This window comes from Argiope bruennichi, chromosome 6, assembly GCF_947563725.1.
Source record: "Argiope bruennichi chromosome 6, qqArgBrue1.1, whole genome shotgun sequence".
In the NCBI taxonomy this organism is placed as follows: Eukaryota; Metazoa; Arthropoda; class Arachnida; order Araneae; family Araneidae; genus Argiope; species Argiope bruennichi.
In genome coordinates this window covers 37118580-37146143 of record NC_079156.1, presented here as the reverse complement: position 1 = coordinate 37146143, position 27564 = coordinate 37118580, and the positions used below count along the sequence as shown (strand labels likewise).

General features: G+C 31.3%; 1 protein-coding gene across 8 annotated transcripts in view; it reads right to left on the bottom strand.

Annotated features, from left to right (window-relative positions):
• Positions 1-27564, bottom strand: part of LOC129971156 (coiled-coil domain-containing protein AGAP005037-like) — a 383974-nt gene that overhangs the window by 187564 nt on the left and 168846 nt on the right. For all 8 annotated transcript variants that reach the window (XM_056084662.1, XM_056084663.1, XM_056084666.1 and 5 more), the window contains exons 4-5: positions 20312-20466; positions 12248-12313 (exon numbers count right to left, since the gene is read on the bottom strand). In XM_056084662.1, the coding sequence (XP_055940637.1) occupies positions 12248-12313; positions 20312-20466 (221 nt within the window). The remainder of the gene's footprint in view (positions 1-12247; positions 12314-20311; positions 20467-27564) is intronic.

The following is a 27564-nucleotide window of genomic DNA, read 5'->3' as shown; positions in this document are numbered from 1 at the left end:
CTTAAACCACTTTTCATCTCCCATCTTAAAAAAAAAAAAAAAAAAACTTACACGCGGCGAGTTTAAATAGTAGCCAAATTTGCATTGCAGTTGCTGCCAACCACAAATCACGAAACTTGCCGAAAAAAGGTGAGGTTCGAATCGGTTTGTTTACTTGAGATCATGGCGCGGAATTGGAAAAACACAAGGACACCATAAAAATTCGGATCCGAAATAAATTTCTGTATGGATCTTTTCCAAATGTCCAACACAGTCAAACAAAATGACAACTTTTTGAGAATGAATTCCTTGCAATATTTGTTAGAAATCTACAAATTTGATGAAATAACCTCATACATCCGTTTGATTCAAAGTGTGATTGTATTCTTAGCTGAACAAGACACAACTCCACATATACAGTTTTCGGTCTTAAAAAGGTCTAAAATGTGGAGATTTGTCAAATATCGAGTTCTGATTCTTTCGAAGCCCTCTTTGCACACTTCATATACGAAAAAATAAGCACAAATGTATCTACAGTAGGCAAAATGTTTATTTGTACACCACTTTTTTTTAAAGTTTTAGAAACATATAAGCAGCTATTTTATACATTGCGACGTGTCAGAGTGAGTTTGTTGTTTATTTTCAAGTAAACGAAAATTTTTTTTGAAATAATTGAAAATAAAATCTAAATTTAACAAACTCGGAAAATTTCTTGCAAAAAGTATATTTGTACACCTATATCTCCGGTAAGCATTACTATCATTTCATGTAAATTTTCACATTATAGTTAATTTTTTGGATAGTTTGTATTTTTTAAACATTGAAGGTTATCTTTTTTAACAGTGAAGGTCACTCGCAGAGAAAAGTTGAGAAATGGCCACGAAATCAAAAGAAGTCTCTTTAGACATGAGAACTCATATTGTTAACCTTAATAAAAGTGGAAAATCTTATCGCGAAATTCAAAGGATGGTTAAGTTACCCTTTACAACTATTGGTTACATCGTAAGAAAATATAAAAATACTGGGCGCGTTGAAAATGAACGCAGGCCAGGCGGCCCGAGTAAATTAACTTCAAGAAATAAACGAAGTATTGTTAAAGCAGCTATTAGAAAACCACACATTTCTGCTCAGAAAATTGCAGATGACCTTCTCGCATCTTCTAACATTAAAGTGACGGCTCAAACAATAAGAAATGTATTACATAGTGCTGGTTTAAAAGGCAGAACTCCGAGAAAAAAACCAATGATCTCTGAAGTAAATAGAAAGAAGCGTCTAGAATTTGCTATGAAATACAAAGACAAATCGATGGACTTCTGGAAAAAGGTTATTTTTTCAGATGAGAGTAAGTTTGAAATTTTTTCACCCCCTAGTATCCGAAAAATCTGGCGAAAAAATAAAACAGCCCTTGATAGTAAAAATGTACTTCAGACCCTGAAACATGGTGGTGGAAATGTGATGGTTTGGGGCTGTGTAGCTCATGGCGGTGTTGGAAAATTACACTTTATTGACACAAAAATGACAGCTTTAGGTTACATTGATGTGTTGCGGCATAACTTATTAGACAGTGCTAGAAAATTGGGTATCGGTGACACTTTCTTATTCCAACAAGATAACGATCCAAAACACACTGCGATAGTTACTAAAGCATGGTTGCTTTATAATGCACCAAGACGCCTTGAAACTCCACCACAATCCCCGGATATAAATCCAATTGAAAATTTGTGGATGCTATTGGATGCTCAAGTCCGAAAAAAAAATATTACAAGTAAAAATAGTTTGAAAGAAGCACTCATGGAAGCTTGGGAAGAAATAGATCAAGAAACCACCAAAAAGTTAATACAATCAATGCCAAGACGTCTTGAAGCAATTGTAAAAGCCAATGGAATGCATACAAAGTATTAAATTTCTATAAAATAATTATAATTATGTTTAAAATTTGTCACTAAGTAAGTGTACAAATACTCTTTTTGTATAGTTTTTATAAAGTTTTATTCATTAATCAACTAAAGTTTATATGATTGTTTTTTTGTTGATATTTTATTATTATTTTACCTCACTAGAATATATTTCTGCAATTTTAACTTAGTTACCTTATTTTATTTCGCTATAATATTCCAAAATTGAAGTGTACAAATAAACATTTTGTCAACTGTATATATTTTAATAGTTCTTAAAATTCTCTTTCTATTTTTTTACCATTGCAATGCAGTTTCTTTGTAAACTTCATGTATGAGAAAGTATAAAAGATCTGCTCATTTCTGAAGACTTATTCAATTGAAATCGCTAGATGGGTGAAAAATAAATTTCTGCATAGTAAATCCTTTTGATAAGCTTTGCTAATCAAACACTTTTTTTAATGCCAGAATAAAAGACAAGAACAAACTTTGTCTGTAACTATCATTACGTAACTTTGCGAGTATATTAAGTGAACTGATTTTTTTTCATCAATTTATAGTCTTTTCAGAGTATTCAAGGAAGCATTTTACATTTGCTAATAAGTAATTTAATGAAAAATACAATACTGGATACCAACAGCTAATATTAGTAATCCTTAATTAACTAACGTCGTGTAATAAAATCTAACATAGCGCATTTCTTTGATAAGAAAATCGATCAAATCCGGAAAAAACATTTAAAAAAGGCTTCTATCTTTATATCATGTTTAGAAAGGGTTCCTAAGCATGATATAAAAGTAGTAAAGTCGAAGAAGCAATGCGTAAATAGTTGATATAATTATTGGGTAATATATGAATATTGTCATTAATATTTTGTAGCTAATATTTTTGTTTAGCAATTTATGTTGTTGTTTCTAATGGCACCTGTTATGGACAAGCCCACTGACTATAGAAGTCAATGATTTTTAGCCAAGGGTTCGTCTCATGTTTTTCAGTTGCGCCATCTAGGGCCAAGAGTACGACGTAGCGACACACACGTCACAACCCTTTTTACAGGGCGGACTTCATTCATGCATTTCATTCACAGATCGTAATTTAGACTTTAATCAGATAGCGATCCTTCTGACACAGTACCCCCAGAGATATTTCTTTCGAGATGGAGGACTTTGTGACTACGACAGATTTATACGCGCGCCAGCCACCACAAACACGGGAAGTCTTTGGCCGGCAGGGTTCGAACTCACAACCCAAGGGACGCCAATCCAACGCCCTATCAACTAGGCTTTCCCGGCGTCTTAGCAATTTTTTAAAATAATATAGGAAAATCTTTTATTATTTAATTTTCTTGTATACGAAGGGAAAGGTTCTAAATCAAATGATAAAAAAATGTCTAACTGGAGGTTTTGACCTCACGGAGTCCGAAACCTCCTGAATCCAAAAACACACTTTTTGGAATTATGTTTGTTTTTGAGCGCGATAACTTAAAACTGCTTTTAGCTGGACGGACGGAATTCGGTGTAGAGTTTTACAATAAATGTGTCGATTTCTTTCGAATTATGAACGAAATCCATTCCGAGAAAACCTATATCCATGCTGTATAAGATTAGTGATACCAACCTGCATAGCTTTCTTACAATAACCCAAAACAATTTCCAATTTTTATGATCATGTTTCTCTATCATTTAATAAGCATGTCGGGAGCTTCACCCTGTCAGCTAAGTCTGTTTCCCCTGCAGAACTTTAATGTCCATGATTTCTTGCAACTTAATTTAATGTTTTTTTTATTGAAACAAAATTTTACATTGTAAATTTAATTAGTATAAGAATTTAATGTTTACATTTTAAAAAAATACGTCATTTTTTAAAGCAAATCTTTTAAAGGGTTAAATTTTCCAAGCTGGGGACAATATGTTCTCATGCAATGAAGATTTCGTCTTCTCAACGTATAATGATTTTTACAATTTTGATGAATAGTTCAAGTGCAATATTCTACTTTTATTGCTTTTCTTTTAGAAGATTCTCTAGTGCTTTTGTATAGCTTAATATAGTTTTTATTAAAGTAAAAGATAATAATTAAATAAAAGTTGCAAGTTGTTCTAAACCGTGCTATGCATTCTTGAGTTTTAAATTGTATTTATCATATTATAACAAATATTATTATTAATCATATTATAAGTTGAAATCTTTTTATATTCTTCTTGACAAATGTATTTGAATCTTATTGTTACTTAAACCATTGGGTATCAACAGTTATTCGTAATAATAATTTCCTCTGTAGAGTTTAAAGCAGAAATATTTATGTTTAAATGAGTGTTGCCACGTTCCTTTACTTCTTGTGATTTTACATTTTTTATTAATTCCTTGTTTATATACATGTAAAATTAATTTGGTAGATGTGAGGCCGAAAAGAAGAACATTAGAAATTTTAGCTTCGATTCATTTCCTCACGGGTGTCATAATTTGTACAAGAAAGAGGCGGTGATAAACTGACGTCTTTTTACATCGCGATACTAGAGCAAATTTTTTCCTTCTGTGATTTTACAATGAAATTCTCATAGTGATTTAGGCTGGGCAATTTTAGGTATCTTTGAAACGTATGCTTTTTTTAAAGAATAAACCCCCAAAAGTAATACTTTTTTTATTTAAAGTGATATATTTTTTAATATCAATATGCTAAATTAGTCTAAACGCAAGATAGAATTAAGTTATTGAACAAAAAAAAAGTTATTTAATTTCAAAAAAGATAAAATACAAACAAAATTTACAGGTTATCAGTATCGGAATCCATTTTGGTTATAATTATTTATTTGGTTATCCATAAAATGAAGTAAAGAAAAAATTTCAAGTTCTTCTGATGAGAAAAAATAATAAAAGAGTTCGAGTTAACTGAAAAGCATTTAATATTTGGTTGGGCCGCCTCTGGCTTCGTTCACAGGCAGCCACTCTATTAGGCATGGAATCCACAAAGTTTTGCAACATTTCTTTCGGTATTTCACGTTGCCAAACTTTAATTATTGTTTTCTGAACTACTCGTTTTGTTCTGGGAGGATTCTGAGTTATTTTCTTTCGCATTATATTCCATAAATTCTCAATGGGGTTTAAATCGGGCCAGTTTCCTGGCTGTGCGAGAACATTAATACCTTTTTCTGCAGTCGCGGACTTAACCTAAAGTGACGAATCTTTCGATATAGAGGTCAGAACTGAACTGAAATGGAATTTAAAATTAATTGTAAAGTTTGTATTGCCTTTCTCGATGTATGTCAGGATGCTAGATCTTACTGAAATATCTGTTTCTGCCTTGGGAACATGCAAAGTGCACTTTGAAGTACTTGATCCTTCAGCACACCAACATGCTTGTCACCATTCATGATTCCCTGTACAAACTGAAGACGTCTAGTTGACCAATATGACATGTACCCCATACCATGCTTTCTGGCTGTTTTGATGTACACTTTCTGTCTCTTTTGATGTCATTCTGGCCTCATGTTCTCCTTTGCTTTACGCCACACGTTGCCGGATTTGTCAGACATTAAAGAAAAGCGACTTTTGTTCGCTGCATATAACTTGTCCCCATTCCGGAATACTCCAATTTTTGTGCACCTTGGCAAACTCCAATTGTTTTTTCTATATTACTTTCGTCAATTCTCCATTTTTTTCTTACTTGTGCCTTTAACCAGCTTCACAGAGCCTCCTGCAAACTGTTCCGGGTCTGGCAATGACAGATGTGAAGTCATTCCATTTTCTTACAAGTGTAGCAGAACTCGCTAATATATTTGTACAGCATAATAGCATTAATGTAGCATCAGCATGTTTAAAAGATAGCCTCAGATGACCACTTTTAGGCTTTTTATCTACGGTTCCTTCGGTTTTGGATCTCTTTGGATGAGGCGTGAAACAGTCGACTCACTGCAGTCGCACCGATGAGCAATTCTAAATTTGAAATGTTTTTGACTAAAATAATAGCCTGGTGCTTCTCATAAGTTAATTCACACGTTTTATAAAAAAACGAACAGTTTAAATTGAAAAGCAATGCACAGTGAACGCATTTCGACAGCGCAAACAAACAAAATGAAATCCTTCGTATTCGGAGTGATTTTATAATTAATTACTGAATGACTATCGTTGCAGACGCTTACTTCATAATGGATGGCACAATAGCTTGAGTCTTCTCCACCACATTTATATTAGAAAATATAACTTTAAATGAAAAAAAAATTATTATTTTTGGGGACTTATTAATGAAAAAACGTGAAATTTCTCAAACTTGCAATACTTTTGATCAGCAGTGTACATAAAAAATGTGCAATATAATGTTCTGAATTCCGAACTCCATTTTATTAGCATCGATTTAAGAACTAGTTAATTAGCAAAGCGATAGAATTCACGAACTGGAATACGCATCAACCTTGTTTATTGTGGCCTCATTTGCAGGGCAATTACACAACAGATAATGTTGCAAATTAGGTTCCTTAATTGGTTTGAAAGCTCCGTAATGGGAAGCGAAACAGCTGAAGATTTATCTTTCGAACAAGTTCAATTATTTTTCAGGATTTTCGGAGGAGGGCTTCGCACATTATGTGAAAATTGCTTTGCAAAGTTTTGTTTCCGACATCAGGTGTAAGCATGTCATAATTGATAATATAATGATGTTCCTCAAATTGTTAATATAATGATAGGCTATAATTATACACATGATGATATGCTGTAATAGTTGACTAAGTGATTCAGTTTAAACGAAGCTATTATGAAGCATTTTCTTGAAAAGAAATCATTGAATTTATTTTTTAGCTATGTATTTGTTTTATAGCTGGATCTGTTTTGCTGAAGTTTCTAGAAAATTAATGTATGTATTCTTTCATGATGACTATATTGTTAAATAGTTTGTCCCTTGAAAATTGGAAATGTTTGAAGCAAATCGAAACCAGAGGAACAGTTCCCCGAAATTTTATAGGATACCTCTTGATAAAATTATATTAAGGGACCCACATTTAAATATTTTGTAAATCATAGTACATAAATAAAATCCAGTATGCCGTTTGGGCAACTTTTTCTTAACAGAATAAAACCAAAATTCGAAAAAAAAATTTACAATTTTAATAATATACTGAATTTTAGTTATCTAACTAGTTGAAGTTTCGAGATATATTCCTAGACTGATAATTCCTAGAAATCTGATTTTATTTCTAATAAGATTGTGAAGCCAAAGTCCGCCTAAGACTAAACCTGATCTTCATGTTAAATTTCAAACCTGTGCAACAAAATAGATTGTCACAGACCTGTGAATGGATTGCATTCAAAATTGGGTAGAACAATGGAGATTTGGTGTAATTTAACCTAAACCGAAGTTTAAATTTCATTAGTTTATATTGAAATGTTTTAGAGTTCAGAGACAGATATAATTTCAAAAATGTTCAAATTAATGGATTCGAACCCCAGATTGAATTTGAATTTTTTTTAATTATTGAAATATTTTCTTTTAGTATATTTTATATACGAGAAAGAAAAAATAATAATGCTTTAAGAAATGGGAAAATATTCGCTGTATATATATGTATATATAAGTAACCAATCTAAAGTAAGAAATATTTTGAAAGAGAAACTAAAACTAAAACGAAACGAAATAGTTTCGGAATCGCAACTATTCACGAGGAATCATTAGACCATCAAGTCTGCATTCCTTCACAGAAAAAAAATCCCTTTTTTTGAATCCCTGCCTGAGGGTGATCCTTGAAAAAGTCTTCAGACCGGATTCTTTTTTATTTGGTTTAACTTGATTTTATTACTTTTGTATATATATATATATATATTCTTAAAAAATTCAAAATTTTCGAAAACGGCCCTATGAAAAATTGTTTTTCTAGAATGCTGAAAGTTTATATTAATCTGTACTATTTTCCGTGAATCAATGATCATTAAAAAAAAAATAATATAACAATCCAAAGGACAGGATGAAAATGGAATCGTAATTAAATTTATAAATCAAGATAAATGAAATGTTGCGCAAACCCATTTGATTAAAAAATATTAAGTGACTTTAAGTGGGCATATAAATGGGATAGATTAGTAATATTTGAAACAAACAAATAAAAAAAGTGAACCTCTCCCCTTCGTTTTTCCTCCTTCACCAAATATCAACAAGTTGGCAATGAAGCGTTTGTTAACCTTTTGTTCGGTATCATTTTTAATTCCATTACAAAGGAAAGCTAAACGAGCGTTAATATGTTTAATGATTAGTGGCGCGCATTTTTCTCCTTCTCAGATGATGTGTAGCAGTCAACGTTTTTCAAATAAGTAAAAGTTAAAAAATCTATTAAAGAAAAGAAATGGATTTAGACATTCCTATTCATCTTAATTTTTTTTTTTTACTTTTTCGTGTACGATGTGCACAAAGAGAAAATATTTCAATCGAGGTATTTTTTGTTTTGTGTTTAATCGCCACGTATTTGGATTTTTTTTACAGATAAGTCTATTTGCCATGAACTAAATTACTCGAAAGAGGAGAAAGCTAAGCAATTGTAACCTTATATCATATATGGTTGTTACACACAAAAATTGCCCTTTATTCATTTGTGTGTAAACGAACGTAGTAACTCAAAAACATAACAAGTTAAGTAAGAGAAATTTAATGATCTTGACATTAAAAATTTAAAGTGTATTAAATTATGGACACTGGAAAGATAGTTCAAATTATAAAGTCGGACTTTTTTATTATATAACAAAACAAAACATAAAAAAAAATTATACTATTCCAATCTATGAAAAAGTAGAAATGAAACCGCTTCGAATCTTCACTCTCTGATATGAGAAGTATACAGAAAGGACTAAAATCGTCAAAAAAAATCGAATTCGAATATTAGACAAATCTCTGCTATTCTCTTTACCTAAGTCTGAAAAACACAAACAAGCAGGGTTTTTTCTGACTCATAATTCACAAATAATTTCAACAATAAGGGGGGGGGGGATATGGTTAGTAAAAATACGCTAAATGTATAGATATTTATCAAATTTTGAACGAAATCAGTTCCTAGGAAGTTCATCTGTCTGTCTGAGTGCAAGAGAATGTCATAACTTCAAAAGAGAAGTTTAGTTTAGTTTTAGCTATATTAACGTTCCGTTGTAAAGAAACACTAGGGCTATTTTGGGACGGACCTCGTAATTTGAACCGCGGTCAGATGACGTGGACGATACCTGAGCTGTCACCCCCTCTCCACGCCACACCACACCAGCGGGAGGACGTTTGGCATGACGGATTTAACGTGCAACAGACCCCCTTACACGACGGTTCTTCGGTGGAATCGGGTCACGAACCTGAAACCCTACGGCTCTCAAGCCGTAGAGCCATGTGAATAAATTTGGTACACAGTTTTAGCATCTATAGATCCGTATAATATTTTGATCCAAATCTTTAACAGGACTGACCATCTGTCGATATGCAGATTCGCAATTTTGTAAACAGGACAACTCAAAAATACAACGATTTAAATAAAAGAAATTTGTTATGTTGTTCTGTTACTAAAATTTAAATTTCATATCGAATTTTGGTTTTTATCTAATGTTAAAAAGTCTTGCAGTTTATATTCACTTTCAATCATCATACTGCGAACACGAACCTTTATATGTGAGGTTGAAAATAAAAATCTAAGCACTATCTCACTCAGTATCTATAATCTTTATACGAGATGGAGGAGTAACAACACCTTTATTACACTCATGTCCAAAATTAAGGTCACAATTATAAAATCAGCGAAAACTGAAAAACTATTCACTGTGTTGCCAAGAAATTTGGCACAGAGATACACTGCAATGGAAGAAAGAACATAGAGACATAACAACATGGAAAAGATTTTAATTTTGAATTAAGAAGCAGGTTATATCAAAAAGTTTTACATTATGAATCAAAGAAAAAGCATTTATCTCGGGGAAAGTTTGTCTAATATGGATTGTGACCACCGTGCACTGCTATACAGGCTTCACAACGAGCTTTCATACTGTTTATGAGGGTGTCGATAGTTGCTTGGGGCAACATAGCCCATTCTTCCAAAAGCGCGGCTTTTAACTCTTGGAGAGTATTAGGAGGGGGGTTACGCTGTGCAATGGCTCTTCCGAGAGCATCCCAAACATGTTAAATAGGATTGGGATCCGGAGACCTTGATTGCCAGTCCATACGTCGAATATCCTTTTTCTCAAGAAAATCATCAACGATCTGGGCTCTGTGTGGACGTGCGTTATCGTCCATAACATGAAGTCTGGGCCAAAAGCACCCCGGAACAACTTACATAGGCTTCAAGGATCTCATCTCTATAGCGATGTGCATTGACAGTACCCGCATCGAAGACTTGCAGTGGTGTACAACTGTCCAACATTATGCCAGCCCAGATAAGGATTCCTCTGCCACCAAATCTGTCGATTTCTTTAACGTAGGAGGTGCGAGCTCCTAGCTCTTTCCAGATGAAGATTTGACGTGTGTCACTCTGTTTGGTAAATCTCGACTCGTTACTGAAAATAACACTACCCCATTCTTGCTGTGCCCAAGTCTGATGTGTTCGGCACCAGAACAACCGGGCTTTTCTGTTGGATATAGTCAAAGGGACGCACTCAACTGGTCGCCGGGCATAAAGCGCCCTCTATGCTAGACGTCTGTATATTGTCTGTCTGGAAATTCTTATTCCAGATGCAACAGCAAGGTCACGAGCAAGTTGAGGAGCCGTTGTTAGCCTATGCTGTCGTGCGCTTAATACCAAATAGCGATCCTGTGCAGGCGTCTTTGCTCTGTGACAGCCTTGGCCAACTTTACTGGCTACAGTACCACTTGTTTGGAATAGATTCCACGACCTGAATACCACTTTCTTTGCCACTTGTAACCATCGAGCCTTCTCCGCCTGAGGCTGCCCTGCTTCAAGTCTGCCAACGGCTCTCCATCTCAAGGAATCGTCTAAACGATTATGAGAACTCATTCTCACTGGAAACCAGTTAAATTTTTTATTTTAATGCAATATTCACAAAATTGCAGGCAAAACTTCCAGATGCCTAAACGGCATAATTTCAGTAGTTCCTCAAAAACTAATGCCAAACAACATTTTTTTCCCACAACAAAGGTTAATATCGTGTTACCGGTCCTTCACAATATACAAAATATAATTTGTTTAAATTTTACTGGTAGCTATTTAGAATTACTTTGAAAAACATTTTTGTGACCTTAATTTTGGACATGAGTGTAGTATGTATGCAAAAACGTTTTGGAAAGATCACTCTCACTAGTTCAAATTGCAGTTACAATTTTACTCATTTTTAAAATATTTCTTTTTTTGAATTATGTTTTTAATATCAGTCCCTATTTCATTTAATTTATACACAGTAAAAAAAATCATATGCCATTGAAATAATTGAAATGAAGAGTTCGAGTTTTAAAGAAGATGATATCATATATAGATAATATATAATATCAAAAAGTCATTAACTCTATATAGAGAGTTTCTTCTTCTCTTCTAAGTAGAAAATAAACTGTCTGCCAAGAACTGTATTTATTAAACGGTCATCACACACATCTGTTATCAAAACATTGCTTAGTCTTTTGGAAACATAAAACTGCTGTTGATTTTCCTGTAAAATAAACGATTCGGTTTTTTTGGGGGGAAGGAGGACATTTATATTCAACAGCTGTGCATTTTTCATTCAAAACGTTTCGGGAATTCTTCAATTTGCATAACTGTGACTTTATATGATGCAGGGAAAATTTCAATGGATTCCATACATTTTCATAAACGAAATAAAGATTTGTACTTTTATTTCATTTTATAATTCTTGTTGCATGATAATTAATTAACTGAAACATTATATAAAAAGAATCAACAGCAATGCACGTAAAATCAGAAATTTTTGAAGTAATCATTTTCTGTGAATTATTAAAAAACAAGTGAAGAATTCCACAAGCCATCAAAACAAAATGAGTTTGTCAGTTTGGATGGTAGAGTTATCTTTTTGATTAGATTTAACAAATGATTATTTATATAAGCAACTGCGTTTTATTCTTATTGTAATTAAATCTATGTAATCTAAAATAAGTTCATTAATTTTAAGAAAGCTTATACCTTATCTGAAGTTGCTGATTTTATAAAAAAAATTATTGAATAACAATGGAGATAATTCGCAAAATTAATCACGAATAAATGCCTTCACTCATGTCGCAATTACCATGTTATATGAGCAATCGTTTCCAAAATTAAATTTGAGGGTCCTATTAGTTTGCGCCTTACTACCCTGGAATGATTTATTAAAAGTATGTTTTTCTCAAGATTAAAAAAAAATGTATTGAAATCTCTTTTTTACGAGCAGATGGAAAACTGCTCTGGTCGTTACATCTATTGAAAAATTACCTCTAGCCGTACCTCCTCCGCTGCTACTACTTGTTGATTGACTCTCCTCCGTTGCCCAGTCACTGTCTGAAAAGAGAAAAGCGATTTTAGCTTACATATTATGAACACTGTCACGTATTTAGTATCATGTTTATGAAAAATATGCATATGCACAGTACTGAATTAATCATGAACCAGTAGCTAATTTTTTAACTCAGGAATTTCCAAACTATGAGTCGTGGATCTATTTTTAGTGAGTTTCGACAATATCTTGAATGCATTTTGTCTAATTAAACAATAACTTAGTGATCCACGACTCATAGTTTAGAAATTATGAGTCGTGGGTCAAATTTTGTCTCGACAAGACTTTGAATGTCTTTGTATCTTTAAACAAGTTAAACACATGTTAGTAGACGACACATTATTTCCAAACTATGAGTCATGGATCTATTTTAGTGAGTCTCGATAAGATCTTGAACGTATTTTGTTTCTTTACACCTGTAAAGAAACACCTGTTTAAACAGGTGTTTAATATCACTTGTTAAACACAGGTGATATGAAACACCTGTTTAATATCACCTGTGTTTAAAATCTTCGTAAATGCACATAGTAACAACATAACACAAAATAGCGCAATATGCAACTAAGCAGCTCGTGTCAAATTACAAAAAATAATTTTTTTAAAAACCAAACAAGTGTCTCTTTTATCTGCTGAAGTATATAAGAATCCACATTTTTCGCATGATACATCCGTTCTATCACCAATTACTCCCCTCTAAACCTATCTATTAATTTCGCTTAAAGCCTATATTCCCGTGCCATATCCTCCTGTAGCAGCGCCCGCTAATTGGTGGATTTTCCCTCAAAGATATCCCTGAAATAATCCAAAGTTGTATAAAAGTGAAATAATCAGAGGAATAATCCTCATTTTTGCTTAGTTTTAGTTTTTAAAGAAAAGTGTTTAATAGTGGTTTTTCTTTTGCTTAAAATATATAGAATATTCTACTTAATAAGATTAAGAGTACAGGAGGGCTGCATAAAAATTTTATATTTATGATTTTTTTTCAGCAAAACATTTATTGCCTCCAAAAAAACAAATATATATATATATATATATATATATATATATATATATATATATATATATATATATATATATAATTTTACATTATTTAAAGCATTTTTGCAATTGGAAATTTTTGCCTACCTCTAAGAGTTAAGAAATTAGCTACCGGACTATGATTATATGGATATATTATCTACATAATTAGATAATATGTATCTACATAATATTACTATATATACATAATATTACCATATCTACATAATATTACTTCATTAATATTATTATATTAGAGCATAAAATTTACTATAGCAATATACTAAGACAAAACTGAAAGGGAAATATCAGGAAAGGTAAACTCCTTCAGGCCTGGATCTAGAGGAACCAACTACACCGGAAACAGAAAAAATATGTTCCCCACTTTTAACAGCATTTTATTTTTATCCATAGCAAACTAAGCATGGTATGAATTGACCTACGTTTTTAATTTTATTATCTCTGCATTTAAAATTCACACATTCTTGTTACATTAATCTAAACTAGATGGACTTTTCTCTCTCCGAGCATGTGCATTTTTTTTTTTTTTTTCTTGACTAGAAAGAAAAAAAAAGAAATCGGCAAAATCTGTCTGACTTTTGGAACACTGTGTTTGGATCAATGTTTCTTCCTATACAAAAATGTACAGAAATATTGATTTTAAGATCTTGTCAAAAAATAGAGAACGGGATAGCAGTCATTATTGAAATCATATTTCAAGATCATGAGCTTTCATGAAGGGCAAAAATGAGATAAATCTTTAAAATGATTAGTAGACTGTATCAAGGCTTTAACCCCCAAAGAAAGTATAATGAAGTAGTATTTTTGAGAATTCTCTTGAAAACCAGAGAGGAAGCCGGTGACCATTGATGATGTATTTAAACTTTCATATCAAATTAACGAAATCGGTCAAACCATTTGGTTCTTTGGTTTTGACATCCATTTTAATTAAATATATTATGGTAGGTGGCACAAAGTCGATTTTTATAACAATACATCATGTGCTTAGACAGCTCAGGGGCGGATTTTCGATTAAGCAGTCTATGCAACTGTCTAGAGCCACTGAACAAAGAAGGAGCGATAGAAGATCGATTAAAAATGTTATTACCCTGTTTGTCAAATAAAATATATATAAAAACATGGATCTAATGAATTATATAATATTATGGCTACAATGTGTGTTAAATTGAATTATTAAAATTATTACTTAATAAACACGAGAATAATTAGTTATTTATAATATGTTAGAGTATTAATTATTCATTTAAATATATGTGTATTATATTTGTTAGGTTCCATAAAATAATAATTTATGTAATATTTGTTTGAAATTTATAGATAATAATCAAATGCTTTAATTATTATTTATCAATAGTACATTAATTATTATTAGTATAAGAGCATTTTAATAATTATTATTATCATTACTATAAAATCTTTTAATTATTATTATAATTAAAGGATTTCATCTGTAACTAGGTAAATTAATAATTAATAATTACAATTAATTTTTTTCTAGAATTTTATTACTCTGTTTTTTTTTCATGATATACATATTAAAAAATAAAATAAGAAAAATGTATATAATTTGACAATGTTATTAAAATAGAAAAATTAGGCTAAAATAAATCATTGATATATAGATTAAATTGATGCTGTGTTAAAATGTGAAATCAAGTTGACCAATTACTAAAACAGGGGTCTCAAAATGCGCCTTGCATGGGGCGGTACTGAAGGAAAACTCCTACTTCGCTGGTACCTTACCAGAGTATTACTTAAATATTTTTTAATTATTCACTCAAACGGCATGAGGATTAAAATCGCACTTTCTTAGTAAAAAAGTGATTAAAGACTAGATTTATGAAAACCAAATGTTTGAAAATAAATAATTTTATTAAATCACTAAATGTTCTCTTATTCCCATGAAAGACATATTCTGGTATATTTCATAGGTATCATTCTAAAATATGATACTTTCTTAAAAAAATTTACGAAACCTATTTTGTGGTATGACATATCGAATACTTCCTGAATGAATAATCCAAACATTTGAAAACACTGACGCCATCTTTTTTGTGAATCAAAATTAAAAATACTATTGAAAATATTGAAAAGAACTGAACATTGACTATTGAAAAGAACTGAAGAATTCAGAATTCTGCTATACATAAACGAACTCCAGAAAACTACCTTTTAAAATTTGTGATTCCTTTTCCAGGAATTCTTTGATCCTTTCTAGAAAAAAATTCCACGGTTTCTCACGAGTTTCTGAAACTTTCCTAGAAAAATTCGAGACTTCAAAGAGAGTAAGTTTGTTGACCGCGCGATGATTAATGCTTCTGAATTCTGTCGATCTATGTCCCCTCTCTCCAAAAAAATAATAAAAATAATTTAGTCGTGAGCAGAAAATTAAGTAGTTGGATCAATTGAATGAAATATATCCTTCGAAACGATACAGATTAATCGATTATATGATGTAGCACTACATGTATCGATTTGTGCAGTAGATTTTTAATAATATACAGTATACTCTCGAGATCCTGTTCGCAACTCTCAGGCCTCGTTTTTTTTATGGTAATTAAATGAGGAAGGTATGGGGTCTATTAAGTCATCCGCTAAGAACTTTTTGAAAGCCTAAAAATTGTGAGTTTTGACTCTTATCTTAGGGTTACCTTTCCATATCTATGTAATCATTTATCTGTGAAAAATAAAATCAGTTTGAGTCAGTTTTCTTAAGAACCAAGCCTACGATTTATGTTAATCTTTTATTTATTTTTCCTGCATTTAAGTCGGGCATCACAGAATTAATGTTAAAATGTGAACAGTTTATATCCTTTAACTTACTTTTTCTCTAATAATTTCTTGAAACGTGCAGTTCAGTATATAAACTACCAGTACAGAGCTTCTTACTTTGACTCGGTACGTTACTGGCAACTGAAAACCGACAACTCAATAAGTGAGAACAGTGGGTTTTGGTATAAAAATTTATCTTCTTGTATCAGTGGGCAACAAAATGAATTCATAGAACTTCGGCCTGTCTGGCTTTCTTGTCATCTGACCTGCCCTTCTGCTACAATAGGCCGGATACTCGGGAGTGTAATGTATTTCAAAATTATTCTGAGAGTATATTCTTTTTTTTTGTCGTGTGACTATTTAAGTCAACTTTTGTGCAGTAGCTTCTGAGGACAAAGTCCCCTGAGCACCCGAGGGCAGAGGTCTGACTTCTAGCTCAAATGAAGGTAGCACACACACACACACTTGCTTGCACAATCCCTTTTTACAGGGGGGCTCATTCACACGCCTCACAGAAAGAGAACAACCATGCCCGAACCAGGACTCGATCCTGGGATGCCTAGATCACGGGGAAGGCGCGCTACCCCTAGGCCAGGACGTCAGCGAGAGTATATTCTAATAAATATAATAGTAAAAATATACAATTTCAAGAAAAGGCTTCCACCTTCTTTGGTATCTTTTCGAAATAAATCTAAACTTATCAATGGATTTTATTAGAACAGGCGTATCGAACTTAAGGGATGAAAATCTCCTAATATCGATTTCTTAATAATAACGGTTGATCAGAAAAAATAAATAGTGATTTTTTTCCCTCCAGTTCAGTAAAACACCATCAGTTTACAGAATTTTTTTACAACCTGAAGAATCTGAGTTTCTGATTCCAGTTGTGTATGAATACCAATTAAATAGATATCTACTCGTAGTCATAAAAATAATTCGTTCGTAATGCAGAAAATGGTAAAGAAATGACACATAACATCTCAATGCTACTGTTTTAGCTGCAGTTTTTCTTTTTCTAATGGTGTCAAAAAAATGCTAGTTTCTTTTATTTGTTACACGTAGTCATAAACTATAAAAATTAGTGGATTGTTGAAACGTGACATTAAAATTGCACATCATAAAAATTTGCATTATTGTGAGAGCCGTTGGAAACTTTTATGACGTTCGTTTAATTCGTAATTTACAACGGATAGACATCATTTCGAAAAATAAATCATCACAATAACGCATCAACATTATTGCATAAGCATTCTAAAATGCGAATATAAAAATAAACAAAACTGAAGCATTTCAATTTGTTATTTTATGTAGGAGGCTTATTACAACGGAAACAATTTGTTATGACCTATTAAAAAATAACCGTAAAAACGATGTAAAGATCTATTTTAAGCTATAATATTTTCAAAAGTTATCACAAGCAAGTCAAAAATCTCATTTAGTTTTTAATTAATTAATATACTAATCAAAGTTTCAAAAGAAATCGGCCATGAATGTATATTTCCAAATATACATTTGTCAAATTTGATATCTCTATATCATATGGTTGCTCTACAGAGAACTAACACATTGCCCTTCATTATTAACAAACATTTCCTACATTTTTCAAATATTTTCTCAATATCAACTTCCTCACTAAGACAATACCATGTTTGCATAATACATTAATCTCCACCAGCAATTATTTATCGTTCAAAATAAAACGAAACTTAATAAAATCTGATACGAAAACCCTAATTAGCATCACGCTAAATGATATAATTTCCTTTTAAATGGAAGATACATCAAAAGCATAAGAGAATTGATGATTTATCACAAATATCCTACATGTGGGTGTTGGAGCTTTGTGTGAAAATAAGCGGTTGTCCCACACTAATCCTTCTCTAGGGATCCATAGAAGAGGAACTGTGTAATGAGTCCGGGAGGACTTTGCAGGTGATTTAGCAACTAATCACAATGAGAACTTTTCTCTCTTTTTCTGATAACAGCGCTGAGGCCTGCCATTTTTCGCACTTAGGAAGAGGCTGCTTAGATTTTGCTTCGGAGGGAAATAATTCCGCTAAATAATAATTTAATAAGTATATTGAGTGATATATTCCTAAAGAGTGATCGTAGCGACAACTATTTCATGTCAATCAATCAATCAAAAAGTGCTACCTCTCTACTTTTCATATTCTACTCTCTGTTTATACTCCGCCGAGGAATCCCCGCCGTGTTGTAATGGTATAATATGCTTATTAAGTAAAGAAATATTTTGATATATGAGACTATAGTAACTAGTTAATAATAGCGAAGTCTTATAATGTGTATTACGTTGGGGTGCAAAATTCCTAAACCCACAATTGCTGAGGATATTATTACTTTCTTTTATTATTTTGCCCATTCGAAAGAGATGTAAACCATTAACTGACTGCACCCAATTATTGTAAAAACACTGTTTTAAGCTTTAATGGTTGAAGGTGAACACAGCCTTTCCATGATCATATGATATACGTTTGCGATGAACACAGGGCAACTATTTTTGGAATCTAACATGCATCTTACAGGACGAAACGGGAATACACATCACACCGAGAGCAATATTATGTATAATTAAATGCCATTTATTTCGTTATTACGACTTCCAATGACATTTCATCTTAGCAAAATAACAGCCTCTAAATATCTGAATGATGCTCACGAGAATTAGTAATTTGTCGACTTGAGGGAATTGTCACGGAATTCTCGAATCAAGGTTAACCTCCGGAAGTAACAGGCGAATAGAGTAATGACATGGCAGTGAAAGAATAATAATATAATGATAGTTTTTTTTGTCAAAACTTATGATTATAATGAACCAAAAAGGAGCAAATTTTAATATCGGAAAAAAAGTTGCAATATTATTGGTAAATTATCAGATGACTGTTTAGAAATTTTGTGTTAAATAGGTGTCCAATCAAACCGCAACTAGTTCATTTCAATAAGGTATATAAATCATGAAGAAAATGTCTTTCATCTAATCATATTACAGTCTTACCTCGCTTAATGGGTACCTCTCATAACGAATGATTTTTATAAAGATAATTCAAAACATAAAAGAATGACTTCATTAACGAGTGATGTTTCTTAAAATTAAAGACGAGGAGACATCGCATTGTCGTACCAAGAATCCTTCCAGTATCGGCCATCAATCCAATATTTTTTTAATTAAAAACGGAATTGTAAAGTAATATATAGTTAATTAAATCCTCATTAAAATATGAGTCACTTCGGTAAGCGCCATGGTTTCGCATTGCAATATGAGGCAGAAGTACTTCAAAAATATGCGCTGACAGATGCAAGCATAACGAGGAACTGACTACCGAAGAGTCACACTCTGAGTCACTTTTGGCGAGAATTTGTCAATATTGGCGAGGATTTGTCTGAAAAGCATACCTCAGCAGAGCAACAAACTTCCATTCAAACAAGGCACATATTGAAAGCACACGGAACTGTTGCATTGTAAGTTGAAAAGCGATAACATCGAAATTAAAGAAATTGAAGATTACGATCCTTCAGTTTTAAAAATTGCTAAGGGACCCTGTCATCTCCTGCAAATCTAGGACACCCTCATAGTCGTACCACTGATTTGACTCTAGACCGATTTTTCCGAAATTCATTTCTTTTTTTTTCACTTCTTTTTTATTTCTCCCCTCCGATTTATTAGTTATTTTTATCTAATAAGTTAAACCTCTATTTAATTTACACAACCATTTACTAAGTAATCCCATTGACATGCCATTACTCTATTCACCTGTGATGTCCGGAGGTTAAGAACATAAGTGCAAGCACTCCGTTGCTCTCAAATCGAAATGTTGAAAACCATCACCCTAATAAGGCTACAAATTTGTTTAACGATTGATTTTGAGTTTCATTTACGCCAAAAGAAATATTTTTGTGCATTTGTTTAGGAAACAATCGTCTTTAGATATTTTTTTGTAAAAAATATCAGATATTATATAATAAATTACTTTACTATTCACTATATACTTATTTTCTCCATAACATCAATGTTATGGAGAAAAAAATGTTTCTGTGAACGAGCGTTTCGCATTACGAATAGGATTCTTGAGCATATTATGCTCGTTAATCCAGGTATACTTTTGCTGGAGGTAATATTCAAAGAAGATTCTGTTAGAGCATGTTGATATTTTTTTGAGAATATCTAATTAACTTACCCTGAAAACGCACTCCGTTCCGTCTGACCATGACCCTTCGAACCTCAGGGCCCATATCCCCCGGAAGTCGGGGGCCCCTTTCTTTATTTCTCCATCGAGGCCCTCGCTCCTCTGGACCCGCGTATTTTCTAGGGTCATAGTCGAACTGACGCGATCTGAAAAGGAGAAAGAAAATGTTAGATTTTTTTTATGCTTAAATTCTTTTATTTGTAGAAAAGCTATTTGCAGTATTCCAAATATTTTAATTAAGATTAAAATGAGAATGACAAAACGAGGTAAAGAAATATAAATATTTCTAATATTTTTTTTCTCTTTCTTTATTTGGAAAATTTGTCAAAATATTTCAACTTAAATTTTTTTTTATATATATAAAATTGTTTATATTAAGATATTGCTTTTCTAAAAGTATTTAGGCATATGATGAATAAATTACTAACTATTTTAAAGTGCTAAAGTAGTTTGGAAAGCATCCCCTCAACCTCTGTTTTTGATGCTTATTCAATGAAAGAAAAAAAATGCTACATACATCTATATTATCAAAAGCTCCATTTTCAATTTTGATATCATAAAGTAGGGGAATTTTTATTAATTATAGAATTGTATAATATGTAATTACAAAACCATGATATCATAAATCAAATTTAAAAATATTATTGATAGAAAATCCTATGATAGAAAAATATACCTCTTTGAATTTTTCGCAAAACATGTCAGTAGGCATAGAAATATTCCTTTTATTGCAATCTTATAAAACAATCTTTACAAATATTATAAATTTGTTAAACAAATTATTATTTTTTTTCTGCTCATCAGTATAATATTAATGAGCTATTTAAAATGAAAAATTAATGCATTTTTTTACATCTTCACTTTATATAACTTTCAACATTCTTTTAAAACTTTTTATTATAAACACATTTAAATGAAAATATAAAATATATTCGTTGTAATTATTGAACATATAATCACAAATTATGTTTAGTTACAAAATGATTATATTTAGTGCTTCACAACCCATATTTCAATCGCAAGAATCTTCATTTTAGATGTCTTTTTCCCGTCTAATAGACGCTAAAATTTGAAACATTTACAGTTTTATAATATAATTTCAACTACTCCCATATGTTTTAACTATATTTTTATTATTATTAATTGCCTATGTAATTGATTATTTAAGTGTAATTTCCATTTTCCCCTAAGCATAATATTTCGGGATGAAGAGGAATATGAGGATTGCGAAAAGAAAAAACGAGGGCGTTGTTTTCTTATTTTACTTTTGGCGCCATTTTGTTTAGCTACGCATCTGGTCTCAACTCCCTTAAAGAACATAAAATTGTGACAAGATGGCAATAATTTCAAACGCTATGTATCCATGGAAGAATGTCATCTGATATTAATAATTTTTAATAAAGACTTAACTTATTAACTTTAACTTATTAATTTTTAATAAAGAAAGAATTTAAACTATGTAAAATTAAATAAAGAAAACTTCTAGAAGAGTACAAATGCTTCAGATAGAAGAGCTCCATTTATCATCACCGCAAATAGCGTTTTGAATACGAGCTTTGTTTCAACTTTTTAAAATCAAATTGTAAAGTAAAACCGTTGTGTTTGCTTTCAAAAATTAGATTTATGAAAAACAGACACATTGAAATAGTAAAATAGAAAAATAGGCATAATAAAAAGTAGCTGAAGGCAAAGAAGAGAAATAGCCTCTTCTCAAGATAAAAAAATTTTATTCTTTTTTTTTATCCCGAAGAGCTAAACAAGAGATTTTTCAGGAAACTATTTGCTCCATTTTGCAGTTCGAATGGAAGACGAGTATTTTTATCTCCTGGGTCCCGGAGAAAAAAAAATATGGAGAAAATGAAAACATTTTCTTCCAAATAATATCCGGAATCGATTGGATAAAAGATAAAATAAACGAGTAGCTTCCAAACATCTCAAATACAAACTGGAGCGAAGGAAAACATCTGCGTATATCTTCTTATGAACTGTTTTTATTATTATTTCCAGATACGAAAATCGCTCTGAAAAAAATAAATAAAGCTATTTTTGAAAATCAAATAAAGCTCTAGTTGACGTACTTATGTGAAACTAAAACTGTTTTTGCGATGCCATGTTTCAAAGTTTATTTTGATAAATGCGTAAATTTAATGCATGCACATTTTTATTGCGTTCACGAACGAATCATAGCTGTGCGGTTACTTTAAAAGTAAATGATATCTAGTTAAATTCAGTTAAAAAGAAAGAGATAAAATTTGTTATTCAAATAAATCAGAGAGGAACATAAAATCTAAGTATTTCTGATGGACATTAAGAATTTTTAAAAATATTTTCAAGAATTTTATTACTAGTTTGAAAAAATGTAAAGTGGAGATTATAACAAGAAATTTGGTTAGAATATTATTTAAAAATGAAATTTAACTGTTTTTGAAATTTTATAAGAAAGATAACATAATAGATTTTTTTTTGTTATTAATGTAATATTTTCATTCTTTAATGGAATAGAGCATTGAACAAGCAAAAAAAAAAAAAAAAAAAAATCATAATTCATTTTTATTATTACATTTTCTCTCGAGGGACATATTGGGTCTCATTACTATATTTTTGATAATGAAAAATAAAACCTAAGCAGACCTAAGATAAACTTAAGCTGTTACTTAAAAAATAGAGTAGCAATAAATTAGCAATTCATGACAGTTGTCTTCTAATACTAAATACATCTATTTCATGCAAATTAAAATATACATAAATATTTTTTTTTTAAATTTCGCTATGGATCAAAATAAAATATCACAAACCTTAAACCAATAGTACAGATTTTTTTAATACTCTGTGGCTTAAATATTTTTTTGACTGGATATTATTTTTCGAAATTGTCGAAAAAAAATTTAATAAAATATTTAATTACAAATAAAGATGTGTGTATTATGTTGTGCATATGTGCGTGATGGCCTATTTCCAACTAGGCAGCAGCCTAGGCCGGCGGCGGGAAAAGGGCATACAGTTTGGTCGTTAAAAATATCATCAGCCTAGTTGTCAAATAAAGAAATCCGTAAAAATAATCTTTTATTAATTATAAAATATTAGGATTGCAGTGTGCATCACATGAAATTATTAAAATCACCAATAAACTTTTTTAATAATATATTGGGAATATTAATCATTCTTTATCTGGTAATTTTATACACCCTTAACATTCTTTGTAAATAATAATGCTATATAGATTTGAAATTTTTCATTTTTTTATAATCTTTCATAATTATTAAATACTTATATATGTATGTATATAATGTAATAATTAATTAAAAACTATGGTTATATCTTCCGAAATTTTATTGCATTAGTGACTTTTTCCCATGGTACTTCCAAATAAATTATGTTTCCCACGACATATTGACCAGCTATTAAAAGAGGAGACTCATAAATGCACAGCATAGGGAATTAAAATGCCTAAGCGCATAAGTGTGTGTATATTTGGTACTCTATTGGAACAGACTGTTTGACCAAGAGCAGTCAAACTGGAGCAAATATTCTTTGAAGAATAAAAATGCAAAAAAATTAAATCATGCAATAAATCATTAAGCAATTTTTTTCAAATTTTAATTAATTAAAAAATTAAAAACAATTTCAGCATTATTCTACGATATATACTGAAACTATTATTCTCCAAAGCCGATACTTATGTCATTTTAAAACTTAAAATATATTTTTAACCCTTTCACTACTGATCTGGCCCAACTGGTTGTTCAAATTCTATCTTGGCAGGCCGGTTTCTGTTTCAAACGAGGGATACATGATGTAAAATGAGTTATTACCAAGAATGTCCTTGATATATATCCAGTAACCCTCGTTTTCAACAGAAACCGACCCACCAACGTAAAATTTCGAAAGTCGGTTGGGCTGGTACAGTACTAAAAGAGTTCAATATACCAATTTCTTTATTTTACGTTTTATTGAAACTTCGACAATTTTGTAAAGTATTTATCTTTTTCCTAGTTTTCAAAAATTTGTCCGATCAATTGCAATGAAATTCATAGCTTTTCTCTGTGTCATCAAATATGATATCGAGAGATTTTTTCCCCATTATTGAAGAAACGAAGGGTGTAATATTAAGCTTATTCTTTCCTTAATTTACATAAGGAGATAGAAAAGGAAATTAACAATACTGCAAAAGACAACGGGCAGTTTCAAATAGATTATATTTTAAAATAGATACATAATACATTGAAATAAATAGCTGTATGAAAAAGTAGACAGTTTTAATAATTTAACAACAAATGTGTTATTATTGCTTATCAAGAACCTTTGGTTTTAAAACAGAAAGACAAAATGATTTTTGATGATATGTTACAAACAGTTTCTTTATTATGTCAAAGTAAGTTGGAGGAAAGGAAAATTCACCAATTTTTTATATGACACACAAAACAAAATGACAAAATACAAAAAAAAAATCACATAATTTTGGTTATATAGATAATTTTGAATAATTTTAGATCGATATAAAATTTTTAGAAATTTACTAAAAGAAACAAATTATTTCAATATATTTGATTTCCTTTCTTATGCTATGGTGAAAAAAAATTGAAATGGCATCTCAGTTACAAAATTTATATTTGTATGCGCACTGCTATTTGCGTCGTTAAAAAATATTTCATACATTTTAAATACTGGGTCTAATTATGTCCTTTTTGCCTCTCACATGCAAAGAAAAAATATATGAGCATGCTAAACATAATCAGTATTGCATAATTAATCATGCTTCAATAATAAAAAAAGAGCAGAAGTAGTATCATCGAAACTTCTCGAATATATTCTTAAAATCTTATTACTTTCCCCCTGAATGATTTTAAATCGGTGGACCTTGGAAAAGGCCGTGGATGTCGCGAATGCTCAAATTGCTGCTTTTAGAATCCAGCACGAGAGATATGTATGTTTATTGAAATATGAAAGAAAACTGGTGCTTTGTATTAAATGCATGCCATTGGCGAACAATGGTTACAAAAGATCCAATTAGAGAGAGATTTATTGGCGATTATTCGCTAGCATGGGATTGATATAAAAGTTCCAAAAAACCAAATATTTTCTCAAACTTTTCTCACAACCGACTGAAATCAAAGTTTGATTCAGAACTACATTTGTATTCATAAAATAAGTGCCTAATTTCTTTTATTCAAATCATTGAGTTTTCGAGTTTTTATACACATGCTGAAATATAGATTGACAGGTGGTTAATCCTTTGGCAAATTTAATCCAAAATTTGATAAAGATCGACATTTTGGATGCTAAAACTGTAAATTAAATTTATTTCATTTACATTAAATTGTTAACTTTTTCAATTATCGTTTTCGCATGCATGCAAAAGTACAGGTAGACAGAGGTCAATTCTTGACTGAAATGTCAGCGTATTTGATACCGATATGTATTTTAGATAATTATATAATATACCAAATTTTATTTATCAAGTTCCTTAAGTTATGAAGTTATAGGGTACTTGGACAATCAGACAGATAAACAGATCCTGAGAATGAATTTCCTTGAAAATTTGAATTAAAAATTATAAATTTGGCATAAAGACTATTTTCCAAATTAAAACAAACTTAAAAAAACAGACCATTAGGCATAAAGCGTTTTTTGAAATATCTTGCTCAAAAACAGTCATAATTCCAAAAATGAATTTTTTGAATTCAGGGACTTTTGAAGTATGGAGATTTGCCAAAATGTCGAGGTTATATTTTTTAATTATAACAATAATTTCTTTTTGTGAATTTTATTATGAGAAAGTAAAAGATGAAGAAAAATTGTATAAAACAGAGAAAACTGAGCTCCATTAAAAAATTATTGTGATTGAATCGATTGTGTTTGTAGTTTTAAGCCCATGAAAAAGGATATTTCTACCAATTAATGTTTTTCGAAAAAATTGCCAAAAAAAGAAAAGAAACTTCACAATTTCAGAAAAAAAATCCCCTATAGTAAGCTGGAAGACGATGGTAGATCCTCTTTGCCCCTGTTATAAGAAAATGTCTACTCCTTCACTACTTTTGCAATTAATTTCATCGGGATCATTGGGATGTAAGAACGTGGAAGATAGTGGATCTGCCGGAGTCCTGGCATAGGGGTAGCGCGTTTTCCCCGTGATCTGGGCGTCTCGGTTTGGCCATGGCTGTTCTATCTGTGAGATGTGTGAATGTGCCCTCCTATAAAAAGGGGTTGTGCAAACAAATGAGTGATGCGTGAGTAGCTAAGTCGTACTCTTGGAGCTAGTTGGCCCTACTATAAAAACAAGAGATGCTTCCCCTCAGGCTTAATTCGGCTGTCTTCGAACAGCGGGCTTGTCCGTGGCAAGTGCCGTAAGAAACAACAACAGATAATGTATCTGAAGAGAGCTCTACGACGAGCTGCTTCATGATGTTTTAAAAAGCAGCTGGATTTGAGAGTGCAAGATGAATTTTCCACTTCTAATCCCTAAAAAACTGCAATTATTGAACACTTTTAGTAGATAAGTTGTATACTATGATGGGATCACAATGAACCTGACTTGAATTGACTTTCTACATTCAATAATGTAGTGATGAGAGAATAAATTGCAGAATTTAGTTAGAATTAATGCTCAATTGCAATTTATAAATGTCAATTTCTGGGAAAGTATACAAGAATATTGATGCAAGAGAGCTACCTATATTATTTAAGAGAATATCAAAATCGTTCATAGAATGTGCGCAGAAGTTCTGTAATCCGTTATGGAAATGTATCCTATTTAGTATAGTTATTAGCTCATTTTTATAATATGATAATTTTAATTTCAGTATAATGGCAATATGAATTGCTATGTGATGTAAGATTAAAGTTTTATCCGTTTAGGTAAAACTGTAACTGTCAGAAACAACTTTCAGGTATTTTATAACCTACATTTTGGTGAATGCTTCATCAAGGAACAACATATCTGTATTTCGAATTTTTATGAATACCAGCAAGTTGAGAAAAATCAGGAAACTTGAGATGTCATTCAGTCTGAAGAGAGATACTAACACAATATTGTTACAAAATTATTTTTCTACTGCAAATATCGCAAATTAATCGAAATAACTCAGCGCATTTAATCTCTAATAGTTCATTAGTTCAGCAGCTTTCTTGCTGTCTAATCCTCCAAGACTTCAACGTGTCGGCGACTCCGACTCCTCTCAACCACTTGTGACGATACACACGACTTCTTCCGATACAGACGACACGACTCCCTCTGACGATACACA